The 15,448-nt window shown below is 40.5% G+C and overlaps 1 protein-coding gene across 2 annotated transcripts in view; it reads left to right on the plus strand.

Moving 5' to 3' along the window:
• Positions 1-15,448, plus strand: part of EAF2 (ELL associated factor 2) — a 41,878-nt gene that overhangs the window by 4,658 nt on the left and 21,772 nt on the right. The window contains exon 2 of one of the 2 annotated variants that reach the window (XM_070403573.1): positions 11,471-11,565. In XM_070403573.1, coding sequence (XP_070259674.1) covers positions 11,471-11,565 — 95 coding nt within the window. Of the gene's footprint in view, positions 1-11,470; positions 11,566-15,448 lie in introns of those variants that run through there. The other variant, XM_070403574.1, reaches the window with a different exon arrangement.

The following is a 15,448-nucleotide window of genomic DNA, read 5'->3' on the forward strand; positions in this document are numbered from 1 at the left end:
TCCCTCAGCCCAAGGGCCCTTGGGGGATGTCCGACTGACAGCCTAGGCCCGCTCCCAGCCATCAGTCGGACATCCTTAGTGCTGCTGCAGAGGTGGGAGAGGCTCCTGCCAACACCACTGTGCTCACCAGCCATGAGCCTGGCTTCTGGCTGAGTGGCACTCCCCCTGTGGGAGTGCACTCACCACCAGGGGCCAGCTCCTGCATTGAGCAGGATCAGGCAGAATTGGCTCTCCAACATTCCCTGAGGGCTCCCAGATTGCGAGAGGGTGCAGGCCAGGCCGAGAGACCCCACTGGTACACGATAAGGGCTGGGAAGGGACACGGGAGGGGGTGTCCAGCCCATCTTGCTCAGTCCCGATTGGCCAGACACCAGCAGCAAGCTAACCTACCATTCAGAGCGTCTTCCCCCTGGTGGTCAGTGCACATTATAGCGAATGGTGGAGCAGCCTTAGCATTTCATTAGCATATTATGCTTTGATTGGTTGAACTGACGACTGGACAATCGGACACTTAGTATATTAGGCTTTTATTATATAGGATAATTCTTTATTGTTGAAAGTATTATTTATGTCCCCTTTTTTCCCCCATTGACCCTCTCCAGCCTGCCCCTGCCCCTCCCCAGGTTCTCACCACCCCATGTGTCCATGGGCCATGTATATATGCATACAAGGTCCTTGGTTGATTACCTCCCACCCACCCAGCTTCCCCCGCCTTCCCTCTGAGATTCCGCACTCTGTTCTATGCTTCTGTGTCTCTGGACCCACTCTGTTCATCAGTTTATTTTGTTACTTAGATTCCATATATGAGTAAGATCATGTGATACTTCTCTTGCTCTGACTGACTTATTTCACTTAGCATGATACTCTCCAGGTCTCCCTCCATGCTGTCTCAGAGAGTAAGAGATTCTTCTTTTTTACTGCTGCATAGTATTCCATGGTATAAATGTACCACAGCTTTTTTTATCTACTCTTCTACTGATGGGCACTTGGGCTGTTTCCAGATCTTAGCTATTATAAATTGTGCTGCTATGAACATAGGATGCATACATTCTTTCTGATTGGTATTTTGGGTTTCTTAGAATATATTCCTAGGAATGGGATACTGGGTCAAATGGCAGTTCCATATTTAATTTTGTGAGGAAACTCCATACTGTTTTCCATAATGGCTGCACCAGTCTGCATTCCCACCAGCAGTGTACTAGGATTCCCTTTTCTCCACAACCTCGCCAGCACTTGTCATTTGTTGATTTTTGGTACTATTCTGACAGGTATGAGATGATACCTCATTGTTGTTTTAATTTGCATCTCTTTCATCATCAGTGACTGAGCATTTTTTTATATGTCTCTGGGCCATCTGTATGTCCTCTTTGGAGAAGTGTTTATTTATGTCCTTTGCCCATTTTTAGACTTATTGATTTTAAGCTCATGCTTATCATTAAGTAAATCTACAGATATTTTGAGCACACTGTCTTTTTGGTTATCTCAGATACTATAGGCATTTATGGACAGGCTTCAGGGGCTTGTAAATCTTTTGAAATTATACAGTATTTGATATGCATATTTATGTATACTTTTTTGTGGAGAGGATCTATAGCTGGTTTATATTTTTCATCAGATACCTATAGGGACCTATGACTGTTCCTCATATCCTAACACTACCCCCCCCCCCCCCGCCCCCCCCGCAACACACACACATATACAAAAGTGAAGAATTGTAGATATAAGGCAAAGAGGCTATATAATACTAGAGGCCTGTTGCACGAAAAGATTCCTGCAATAGGCCTTCCCTTCCCCTGGCTGCTGGCACCGGTTTTCCTCCGGCACCCGGGACCCAGGCCTTCGTTCCGGCCGGAGCCGCCTTCAAGCCTTCGCTGCTCCGGCCGGAGCCGCCTTCAGTCTTCGCTCCGCCGCTTCAGGCCTACATATGCAAATTAACCGCCATCTTTGTTGGCGGTTAATTTGCATATCTTGCTGATTAGCCAATGGGAGGCATAGCGAAGGTACGGTCAATTACCATGTTTGTCTATTATTAGATAGGATTAGATAGGATGAGTGGATAGAGCAGCCGTGGGCAAACTACGGCCCTCGGGCCGGATTCGGCCTGTTTGAAATGAATAAAACTAAAAAAAAAAAAGACCGTACCCTTTTATGTAATGATGTTTACTTTGAATTTATATTAGTTCACACAAACACTCCATCCATGCTTTTGTTCCGGCCCTCCGGTCCAGTTTAAGAACCCATGGTGGCCCTCGAGTCAAAAAGTTTGCCCACCCCTGGGATAGAGTATGTGACTTGAGTTCCTGACTTGATCTTTTACTGGATTTACTAGTATTACAGAGGAGTGCCCCATTGTAAATATGGGTGAGAGTATTCAATTTAAAGAGATGTTTTAAAGATTAAAAGGGGATGATTTATTATAAAGAAAAATAATCAGTTTTTAAACACTAAAACCGAAGATCTAGATTAACAGCCTATTGGCTGAATTTTACTTTTGAGGTGTTTTGCTTGGCCCACACAGTTAACTATTTACAACTAATATGAATTAGTTGTAAATACCTAGCAATCAAGACCTACTATACAAAAATCTGAATTACCAGCTTATCTTTTTAAAAAATCAGAAGATAACCTGGCAATACCTAGCCCATATTCCTTTTGGCAGTGGTTGGCTGGAGCCGAGTTGTAGTTGTCCTCTTGAGATTGGGCTTAGTCATTCTCTGGGTCACTAGGGTTCCCACCGGTCTGCCTCACTGCCTTGGGTTACCTGTCCAACTTCAAAGCATTATTTAGTGGTGTCAAATGACAGTCATATCTCCCAGTATTATCCTTTGTGTCACTGTCTCAAAAACATGGGAGGTCAGAGGGCCATGCAGTGGTTCTCAACCTTCCTAATGCCGTGACCCTTTAATACAGTTCCTCATGTTGTGGTGACCCCCAACCATAAAATTATTTTTGTTGCTACTTCATAACTGTAATTTTGCTACTGTTATGAATCGTATTGTAAATATCTGATATGCTATATGTGTTTTCCGATGGTCGCGACCCACAGGTTGAGAACCGCTATTTAATGTTTGGCATATTTATTACAGAGAATTGTCTTTATTGTCAAATATTAAGTAATGAGCGCCCTCTCTGAGAACAGAAGCATACTAGTGAAAAGTACAAAAGGTATATGGCAATATCCACCCTAAAGAAATGATAGTCTTGCAGTAAAGATGAATCTGATCCTCAGTAAACAATTAGAAAACAAACACATAATTTAACTTAAATTACTTTATACTTAAAAATAAATTTGGCCCTAACCGGTTTGGCTCAGTGGATAGAGAGTAGGCCTGCGACCAAAGGGTCCCAGGTTTGATTCAGGTCAAGGGCATGTACCTTGTTTGCAGGCATATCCCCAGTAGGGGGTTTGCAGGAGGCAGCTAATCGATGTTTCTCTCTCATCAATGTTTCTAACTCTCTATTCCTCTCCCTTCCTCTATGTAAAAAATCAATAAAAAATATTTAAAAATTAGTGCCATAACTGGTTTGGTTCAGTGGATAGGGCATCAGCCTGAGGACTGAAGAGTCCCAGGTTCAAATCTGGTCAAGGGCACATGGGTTACGGGCTCCATCCCCAGTAGGGGGCGTGCAGGAGGCAGCCCATCAATGATTCTCTTGCATCATTGATGTTTCTATCTCTCTCTCCCTCTCCCTTCCTCTGTGAACACAATAAAAATATTTGGTGTGGTTCAGTTGGTTGGGCATCAACTCATGCATCAAAAGAGTTGTGGGCTGAGGACTGTGATTTACAACACGGAGGAACAGTGTAATGCAGGGAAATTCAACTCTCCTAAATACCTGGCAGGACTAAGGCGAACCAGGCTGAAGAGTAGAAGAACCGAAAGACCATCACTACTGCAAATTTTTTCTTTTTCTTTTTCTTTTTTTTAATTTTTTCACCTTTTTACTAAGAAACCAATTTTTTTTTCTCTTTTTCTTCTTTTTCCATCACCCGATTTTACCCTTTCAATTACCACATTTTTATTTTTAACCAGTATTATTACTGCTACCATTTTACCATTTTTTAAAGTGCCATTTTATTTTCTCTTTATTTTCTTTTGGGATTAGTGTTCTCCATTCTATTTTCATTGTTCCTTTAGCATTAATTTTCCCTATCTCAATTTCACCTCTTTGCTAAAACCCTCTTCCTTACTTTTCCCCTTTTGGTGTCCTGTTTCTCTTACCCTATTCCTGCTCCAGACTTTCCCAGTTCCTTCTTTTTACCCCCTGTCTAATTCCACCCTACTTATATATCCTATTTCCAATCTACTGCTCTAAATCCTTATACACCTATTCTTTATCCTTCTTCACTTTCCAAACATTTTTTTTTCTCTTATCTTTCTATTGTTTTCTTGATTGTTGAATATATTGGGCTTTTTTTTTTTTTGTTTGTTTGTTTGTTTGTTTTGTTTTGTGTTTTTTCTTCTTTTTTAGGACTGGTTGTGAGGTTGTTTTTCTTTTTCTTTTTCTTTTTCTTTTTTTTTTCTGCTGGTTTTTCCCTTCCCTCCCCCACCCCACCCCGGTTATTTTTGTGCTTCTGTTTTCCCTTACCCCTCTGGATATTATTGGTGGTTTGTAGTTTGCATTCATCTCCAGGGATCTGTTGCTGGAATTTGTTGAGATTAGTGGCAGTTCTATTGGAGTTTGCTCCTCATACGGGGAGTCTCTTCCCCGCTTCTACTTCATTCTCTTTTTTCGCTCTCTTTTTTTCCCCTCTTTTTTCCCAATTCTATTTTTGCACTCCTTTTTTGTTTGTTTTTTTTCTTATTTTTCTTTTCTGTTCTCTCTTTTATCTTCTTCTCTTCTTTCTCCCTTATCCCCTAATTCTCTTAATTCGGGTGGTCACCTTTATTTGGGGTTATTAATATTGTGAATATACTTGTGTTCAGTGCCTGGTACGTTGTGCCTTGCTCTGTTGTATTTTGTGCCTTTAAATCAACGCAGCAGATCCAAGCAACAGCAGCCCCCTGATCACCGCAGCCTCCTGATCACCACAGCCTCCTGATCACCACACCCTCTGTCTGTGGAACAGCAGCTGTACGTGAAGCCTCCCCCTACCAGCCAGAAGAGCCAACACAGCTGTGAACAACACCCACCAGAGGAGCTGCTGCCAACTGGAAAGCAGCTGCTACCGCAACCGTCTGAGCAGCAACCACAACCCAAGGAGCCCCTGCCACCCAGGGAGCAGCCACTGAACATCTCAACATCTACATATGTCAGCGAGATCAAACATGGGTAGGCAAAGAAACCCCCAAAGGAAAGAAAAGGAGGACTCGCCAGAAAAGCAGCTAAGTGAGACAGAGATATGCAACATGACAGAAAAAGAATTCAGAGTAAGGTTCCTAGAGTACATGCACCAGATGTTCAAGAAGCAAGAAGAAACAGATGAAAAACTCAACTACTTATGCAAGAAGCTAGAAGAAACAGATGAAAAAATCAACAACTTAAGTAAGTCCCAAGAAGAAATGAAGAGCGACATAGCTTCAATAAAAAACTCCATTGAAAGTATCAACAGTAGACTGGGAGAAGCGGAGGACCGAATTAGTGAATTAGAAGACAAGGAAGCAAAACACACTCAAACTGTACTGCAAATGGAGAAAAAAATTAAAAGACAGGAGGAGAGCCTAAGGGAGCTTTGGGACAACATGAAACGAAACAACATACGAATAATAGGGGTGCCAGAACAACAGAAAGATGAACATGGATTAGAAAACCTATTCGAAGAAATAATATCAGAAAACTTCCCTGAGGTGGGGAAGAAAAAAGTCACACAAGCCCAGAGAGTCCCAAACAAGGTGAACCCGAAAAGACCCACACCAAGACACATCATAATTACCATGGCAAATGTTCAGGATAAAGAGAGAATCTTACAGGCTGCAAGAGAGAGACAGAAAGTAACATACAAGGGATCTCCCATTAGATTATCAAATGATTTCTCAACAGAAACACATCAGGCCAGAAAAGAATGGACGGAAATCTACAAAGTGATGCAAAGCAAAGGACTGAATCCAAGAATACTCTATCCAGCAAGGCTATCATTCAAAATTGAAGGGGAAATAAGAAGCTTCACAGACAAAAAAGGGCTAAGGGAGTTTATCACCACCAAGCCAGCCATGCAAGAAATGCTAAAGGGACTGGTGTAAAAAGGGATGGAAAAATATCTTTCACGCAAATGGAAAGGAAAAGAAAGCTGGGGTAGCAATACTTATATCTGACAAAATACATCTCAAAGTGAAGGCCATAACCAGAGATAAGGAAGGCCACTTCATAATACTAAAGGGATCAATACAACAAGAAGATATAACCCTGGTAAACATATATGCACCCAATGCAGGAGCACCCACATACATAAGAAAACTTCTGGAAGATATCAGGGGAGAGATCGACAACAATACAATCATAGTAGGGGACTTTAATACACCACTGACATCACTGGATAAATCCGCTAGACAAAAACTGAGCAAAGAAACAGCAATCCTAAATGACTCACTAGATCAGATGGACTTAATTGACATCTTCAGAACACTTCACCCCAAAGCCATGGAATATACATTCCTCTCAGGTGCTCATGGGACATATTCAAAAATAGACCACATATTGGGTCACAAGCAAAGTCTCCACAAATTCAAGAAGATTGAAATCATAAAAAGCTTCTTCGCAGACCACGATGGCATAATGTTAGAAATAAACTACAATAAAAACAACCCAAAATACTCAAACACTTGGAAGCTGAATAGCATGTTATTAAATATTGATTGGGTTACCGATGACATCAAAGAAGAAATTAAAAACATCCTGGACACTAATGACAATGAAAACACAACAATCCAAAACCTCTGGGACACAATGAAAGCAGTACTGAGAGGAAAGTTTATAGCTCTACAGGCCTATCTCAAAAAACAAGAAAAAATGGTAGTCAATCATCTAACTCTACAACTCAAAGAATTAGAAAGAGAGCAACAAGAAAACCCCAGAGTGAGCAGAAGGAAGGAGATAATAAAGATTAGAGCAGAAATCAATGAAATAGAGACCAAAAAAACAATACAGAAAATCAATGAAACCAAGAGCTGGTTCTTTGAAAGGATAAACAAGATTGACAAACCCCTAGCCAGGCACACCAAGAAGCAAAGAGAGAGGTCCCAAATAAACCAAATCAGAAATGATAGAGGCGAAATAACAACAGACCCCACAGAAATACAAATGATTGTTAAACAATACTACGGGCAACTCTACTCCAACAAACTAGACAACCTGGAGGAAATGGACAAATTCCTAGAAAAATACAACATTCCAAAACTCAATCAGGAAGAATCTAAAAACCTCAATAGGCCAATAACTATGGAAGAAATTGAAGCAGTCATCAGAAAGCTTCCAGCAAACAAAAGCCCAGGGCCAGACGGCTTCACAGGGGAGTTCTACCAAACATTCAAGGAAGAACTAAAACCTACCCTCCTCAGACTACTACAAAAAATTCAAGAGGAAGGAACGCTTCCAAACTCATTCTATGAAGCCAGCATCACCCTAATACCAAAACCAGGTAAAGACATCACAATGAAAGAGAATTACAGGCCAATATCCCTCATGAACATAGATGCCAAAATCCTCAACAAAATCTTAGCAAATCGGATCCAGCAGTACATCAGAAGGATCATACACCATGACCAAGTAGGATTTATCCCAGAGATGCAAGGATGGTACAACATCCGTAAATCAATAAATGTGATACATCACATAAACAAATTGAAAGAAAAAAACCACATGGTCATATCAATTGATGCAGAAAAAGCGTTCGACAAAATCCAACACCCATTTTTGATAAAAACTCTCAGAAAGGTGGGAATAGAAGGATCATACCTCAACATAATAAAAGCCATATATGACAGGCCCACAGCCAACATCATACTCAATGGACAAAAACTAACACCATTTCCCCTAAGAACAGGAACAAGACAGGGATGCCCACTCTCACCACTCCTGTTCAACATAGTACTGGAAGTATTAGCCATTGCAATTAGGCAAGAAGAAGAAATAAAAGGCATCCAAATTGGAAAAGAGGAAGTAAAACTGTCCTTATTTGCAGATGACATGATATTATACATACAAAACCCTAGAGACTCCATCAAAAAGCTACTAGACTTAATACATGAATTTGGCAATGTAGCAGGATACAAAATTAACCCCAAGAAATCTGAGGCATTTCTATACACCAATAGTGAACTTTCAGAAAGGGAGATCAGAAAAACAATCCCATTTACCATCGCACCAAAAAAATTAAGATACCTAGGAATAAACTTAACTAAAGAGGTTAAAGACCTCTACTCAGAAAACTACAGGACGTTGAAAAAAGAGATAGAGGAAGACATAAACAGATGGAAGAACATACCATGTTCTTGGATTGGTAGAATCAACATCATTAAAATGTCCATACTACCCAAAGCAATCTATACATTCAACGCACTTCCCATTAAAATACCAATGGCCTTCTTCAAAGATCTAGAACGAACTCTCCAAAAATTCATCTGGAATAAAAAAAGACCCCGAATAGCTGCAACGATCCTGAGAAAGAACAAAGTAGGTGGGATCTCAATGCCAGATATCAAGCTGTATTACAAAGCCACTGTTCTCAAAACTGCCTGGTACTGGCACAAGAACAGACATATAGATCAGTGGAATAGAATAGAGAGTCCAGAAATTAGCCCGAACCAATATGCTCAATTAATTTTTGACAAAGGAGGCATGAACATACAATGGAGCCAAGATAGTCTCTTCAATAAATGGTGTTGGGAAAATTGGACAGACATATGCAAGAAAATGAAACTAGACCACCAACTTACACCATACACAAGAATAAACTCAAAATGGATAAAGGACTTAAATGTACGACAGGAAACCATAAAAATTCTATAAGAATACAAAGGCAACAAAATCTCAGACATATGCCAAAACAATTTCTTCACTGATACAGCTCCTAGGGCAGTTGAAACTAAAGAGAAAATGAACAAATGGGACTACATCAAAATAAAAAGCTTCTGCACAGCAAAAGAAACCATCAACAAAACAACAAGAAAACCCACCTCGTGGGAAAACATATTTGCCAACGTCATATCTGATAAGTGCTTAATCTCCAAAATTTATAGGGAACTCATACAACTTAACAAAAAGAAGATAAACAATCCAATCAAAAAATGGGCAAAGGATCTAAATAGACACCTTTCAAAAGAGGACATTCAGAAAGCCAAGAGACATGAAAACATGCTCAAAGTCACTAATCATCCGAGAGATGCAAATCAAAACAACAATGAGGTACCATCTCACACCTGTCAGAATGGCCATCATCAACAAATCAACAAACGACAAGTGCTGGAGAGGATGTGGAGAAAAAGGAACACTTGTGCACTGCTGGTGGGAATGCAGACTGGTGCAGCCACTATGGAAGGCAGTATGGAGGTTCCTCAAAAAATTGGAAATGGAACTCCCATTTGACCCTGTGATCCCACTTCTAGGAATATATCCCAAGAAACCAGAAACACCAATCAGAAAGGTTATATGCACCCAGATGTTCATAGCAGCACAATTCACCATAGCTAAGATCTGGAAACAGCCTAAGTGCCCATCAGTAGATGAATGGATTAGAAAACTGTGGTACATCTACACGATGGAATACTATGCTGCTGTTAAAAAGAAGGAACTCTTACCATTTGCAACAGCATGGATGGAACTGGAGAGCATTATGCTAAGTGAAACAAGCCAGTCAATGAAGGAAAAATACCACATGATCTCATTCTTTCATGGATAATTAAGACCATTACAAACTTTTGAACAATAATAAATACAGTGGCAGAGCTGCCTCAAACCGATTGTCAGACTTCAGTGGTAAGGCCAGGGAGGGTTGGGGGACAGGAGGGAGGGGAGTAAGAGATCAACCGAAGGACTTGTATGCATCCATACAACCATAACTAATGGACATAAGACACTGGGGGGTAAGGGAGGGCAGGGGCTTGTCAAGGGTGGGGGGGAAAAAAGGACACATATGTAATACCCTTTGTAATGCTTTAAGCAATAAAAAAAAAAAAAAAAAAAAAAGAGTTGTGGGCTGGATTCCCCAATAGGGGGCATGCAGGAGGCAGCTGATTGATGTTCTGCTCTCACATCGATGTTTGTCTTCCCCCCTCTCTTCTTTTTCTAAAATTCAATAAAAATATTTTTTAGAAAGAAGTTTGGAGGTGGTTCAGAGAAGGTATATGAACCAGATTCAGTTATGAAGATCTCTTAGGAACCCATTATATTAAAGACATTGTGTTAGGAGCCACAATTCTGAAGGAATTCAAATATGAGGCATTGTGCTTTAAAAGTTATGGAGACTTGGGGGGCGGGGGCAGGCTGGAGGGGGGTTAGTGGGGGTAAAAAGGGGACATATGTAATACTTTCAACAATAAAGAATTATTTCTTAAAAACAATTTGGGAAAAAAAGTTATGGAGACTTGCCCTAGCTGGTTTGGCTCAGTGGATAGAGCATAAGCGTGCAGACCGAAGGGTTCCGGGTTCGGTTCCGGTCAAGAGCAGGAGGCCACCAATTGATGTGTTTCTCTTACATTGATATTTCTCTCCGTCTTTTCCTCTCTCTTCCACTCTTTCTAAAAATCAAGGAAAAATATCCTCGGGTGAGGATTAAAAAATAAGTAAAAAAATAAACAACTGTTATGGAGACTTGACTTGAGGTGGTGACCACATAATACAGTGTACAGATGATGTGTTATAGAATTGTGCACTTAAAACCTGTATAATTTTGTTAACAGTGTCACCCCAATAAATTAAAAATAACTAAATAAATATTACAGTTCAATAGGACACAAAGAGTTAATAATTTCAGGTAATATATGTTAGATTTTCATAAGTGATATGGTAAATGCTACAGAAATTGATAAGAGTTGAGATTTTGGAGAATAGGGAAAGGGCTAAACACAGAGACCCCTTCATAGAAGAGGGAATTTTAAAATAGGATTCCAATTCTAAGAGAGCAAAAGCACAGAGAAAAGAAGAGCAAGCTCTAGGTACTTTGATAGTTTAGCCTTTTGTTGATTAGAAGCTAGTTTGAATGAGGCAAGAATGGAAGGAGATGTCTCTGAAAAGATATTATAAAAGAAGATATCGTTGTCTTCTCTCCCTATTGATGTTGATATCATGAAACTGATGTCAGAGGTTGTTGGCCAACCTCTCATCTTTTTATTCTAGCTAATTTTGTGTTTCCTTATTATACATACAGAAGTAAACTGGATTGTATTTTGTTTGTTTATTTGTAATATAAAGACTCTTTTAAACCATTTTAATTACTGGTTGTTGAAAAATGATTTATCACTCTGACACATGCTCATATCTAAGTAATAGGGTATTGTTCCATCTTATAAAAATCTGTATCCATATCTATTTTTAGATGACTTCAAACCTGCTTCTGTTGACACTTCTTGTGAAGGAGAACTTGAGGTCGGCAAAGGTGAACAGGTGACAATAACTCTGCCAAATATAGAAGTGAGTATATATATATATGTATATATATATTTATTTTAAATATATTGTTATTGATTTCAGAGAGGAAGGGAAAGGGAGAGAGACAGAAACATCAATGGTGAGAGAGAATCATTCATCACTTGCCTACTGCATGGCCCACACTGGGGAATAAGCCTGCAACCCAGGCATTTGCCATGTGCCCTGACCAGGAATCAAACTGTGACCTGGTTCATAGATTGACACTCAACCACTGAGCCATGCTGGCTGGGCAGTATTTCTATTTATTTATTTATTTATTTATTTAACTTATTTTTTTAAATTTTATTGATTTTTTAGAGAGAGGGTAAGGGAGAAGGAGAGAAGAGAGAAACATCGATGATAGAGAAACATCAATGGGCTGCCTCCTGCATGCCCCCTACTGGGGATTGAGGCCACACCCCGGGCATATGCCTGACCGGAATTGAACCAGTTCAGGGGACGATGCTCAATCCACTGAGCCATGCCGGCTGACCTATTTCTATATATTTAGACTAAAGGGATATTATTGTAAGATTCCCACTGAATTTAAATTAAATAATTTCACAATTCATGCATTAGGTAGCTATTGGGAATACAGAGATATATTAGACATGGTCAGTGTCCTAAAAAAATGTTATTTAATGAGGAAGACAGGAAATAATGGATTATAATATAGAAACATAAGGACTATCACAAGAGTATATACAGAGTATTATGGGAGTACAAAAGTGAGGTAACTCAGCCAGGAGAGGGAAATGAGACAAGAGTACATACTGTTTTGAAGTTGCCTAGTTGAAGAATAGAGGAAAGGACATTTTAGGCAGAGAAAAGAAACAGATAATGGTCTAAGACAGCGGTTCTCAACCTGTGGGTCGCAACCCCTTTGGGGGTCAAACAACCCTTTCACAGGGGTCACCTAAGACCATGGGAAAACACATATATAATTACATACTGTTGTTGTGATTGATCACTATGCTTTAATTATGTTCAATTTGTAACAATGAAATTGGGGGTCACCACAACATGAGGAACTGTATTAAAGGGTCGCGGCATTAGGAAGGTTGAGAACCACTGGTCTAAGACAAAGCAACTGAAGAGCCTATTACATTTGAAGAACTATATATAAACTACTTTGGCTAGGTGGGTGCATTTGGGGACATACTGAGAGGTGGAAAGGTATTTAATAATCAGGTAGTAAAGGACCTTTGTGCAATGCATAAGTGTTTGAACTTATCCTGTAACTCTTTTAGACAGATAGAATGAAAGAGAATTATTAAAATTACCACCTATCAAGAGCAAATATTTTTTTTCTTCTTGCAGTCCTTAAATAATTATGAATAAGAATAGAATTTACAATTTCAACTGAACTTTGTGAATTTTTCCTTCTTAATTAAAGAACTTCTTAAAAAAACAAGTAGGAGATTTACTCTTCAGAGTTCTTAATTTTGTGGGTATTTTATGGAACTGTAATGATTATTAGTTTGAGGCATTTAGTTTCTCCTATTTTCTTTATGAATTCATTTTTATCATCCTGATAAAAATGGCTAGAAGCTTGGAGTCATCCCATAAAATAGAACTTTTATTACACTACTAGAGGCCCAATGCATGAAATTCGTGCAAGGGGCTTGGCCCTTGCAGCCCCAGCTTCATCCGGAAAGATGTCTGGTCTAATTAACATATTATGCTTTTATTTATTTATTTTTTAAATTAATTCTTTATTGTTCAGATTATTACAGTTGTTCCTCTTTTTTCCCCCCATAGCTCCCCTCCACCCGGTTCCCACCCCACCCTCTGCCCTTACCCCCCCCCCCCACTGTCCTCATCCATAGGTGTACGATTTTTGTCCAGTCTCTTCCCACATCACCCCCTTACCCCCCCGCCCGAGAATAGTCAGTCCACTCCCTTTCTATGACCCTGATTCTATTATAATCACCAGTTTATTCTGTTCATCAGATTATTTATTCACTTGATTTTTAGATTCACTTGTTGATAGATATGTATTTGTTGTTCATAATTTGTATCTGTACCTTTTTCTTCTTCCTCTTCTTAAAGGATACCTTTCAGCATTTCATTTAATACTGGTTTGGTGGTGATGAACTCCTTTAGCTTTTCCTTATCTGTGAAGCTCTTTATCTGACCTTCAATTCTGAATGATAGCTTTGCTGGATAAAGTAATCTTGGTTGTAGGTTCTTGGTATTCATCACTTTGAATATTTCTTGCCACTCCCTTCTGGCCTGCATGGTTTCTGTTGAGAAATCAGCTGACAGTCCTATGGGTACTCCCTTGTAGGTAACTGACTGTCTTTCTCTTGCTGCTTTTAAGATTCTCTCTTTGTCTTTTGCTCTTGGCATTTTAATTATGATGTGTCTTGGTGTGGTCCTCTTTGGATTCCGTTTGTCTGCGCTTCCTGGACTTGTAAGTCTATTTCTTTCACCAGGTAGGGGAAGTTTTCTGTCATTATTTCTTCAAATAGGTTTTCAATATCTTGCTCTTTCTCTTCTTCTGGCACCCCTATAATTCGGATGTTGGTACGCTTGAAGTTGTCCCAGAGGCTCCTTACACTATCTTCATATTTTTGGATTATTTTTTCTTTACATTTTTCTGGTTGGGTGTTTTTTGCTTCTTCGTATTTCAGATCTTTGACTTGATTCTTGCGATCCTCTAGTCTGCTGTTGGAAGTCTGTATAATATTATTTATTTCAGTCAGTGTATGTTTAATTTCTAGTTGGTCCTTTTTCACAACCTCGAGGGTCTCACTAGACTTATTGAGGATCTCATTAAATTTATCGGCGGTCTCACTAGATTTCTTGAGTGTCTCACTAAGTTTATCGGCGGTTTCTAGAAAATTCTTGAAAAACCTTAAAAGTGTGGTTTTGAACTCTAAACCACACAGTAGTTTGCTTTCCTCCATTTCTGTCATTTGTGACCTGTTTCTTTGTCTCCACATTTTTTATGCTCCCCTGTGTTGATAGAGTGGCTTTTTGTGCTAGGTGTCCTATAGGGCCCAGTGGCTCAGCCTCCCCAATTACCTGAGGTGGACACTCTTGGTGCACCCCCTTGTGGGCTGTGTGCACAGTCTTGTTGTAGTTAAGCCTTGATTGTTGTAGATATCACTGGGAGGAATTGACCTCCAGGCCAATTGGCTGTGAGAATCAGCTGTGTCTGCAGTGGGAGAACTTCTGTGCTGGAGACACCCTTCTGGGGCAAGACTTGCTTCAGTGGGGCTTTGGTGCTCACTGAGTCTGCACCCTGAGTGTGTCCCTTATGGATCTGAGGAGTTGTAATCTGGATGGTCCCACTCTGACCACTGGGTACACTGGCTCTTGGATCGCTAAGGAGGTGCTAATTTAGCCTCTGTCTGAGGCTACCCAGCAGGGGCTCAGCTGTGAAGGAATGCCAGCTGCTGTGGGGCCTTGGGCCAGCTGCAGTTAGTTAGGTAATTTTCAGATTGCAAAGGGCCAGGCCTTTCATATGCAAAAGCCTCTGTGCAGGGCTTGGGCCGGGCGGGGTCCCAGGGGATCAACAGGGCGTAGCAAGCAGCTATGGCTGCTCCTCAGTCCTGCCTTAAGAGGCCCCGCTTCTTAGTGTCCCAGTAATTGCTGCAAGCACCTCTGAGAGAAAGCCGCCCTCGAGGTCCGACTGATGCCAGACAGTCTAGCCTCTCCCCGTATGAGTTTGGGTCCCCAGAGACTCGCCCAGAACTGGAGTTCAGAGCAGTTGGGAGCTTGAGACTCCCTCCCGATTGAAAAAGACAACCGTGTCCTCAGCCGCCAGCCCTTTCTGCGTGCATCTCCGTACCTCTGCACTTGACTTCCACACCGCACCTCCTGAGTCTCGGTATGCTTTTCTCTTTCCTTCTAGTTGTAGAGTTTCCACTCAGACAGC

The sequence above is a fragment of the Myotis yumanensis genome, unplaced genomic scaffold (assembly GCF_028538775.1).
Source record: "Myotis yumanensis isolate MYYU_CA2020_CCGP unplaced genomic scaffold, mMyoYum1.0.hap1 SCAF_2, whole genome shotgun sequence".
Taxonomy (NCBI): Eukaryota; Metazoa; Chordata; class Mammalia; order Chiroptera; family Vespertilionidae; genus Myotis; species Myotis yumanensis.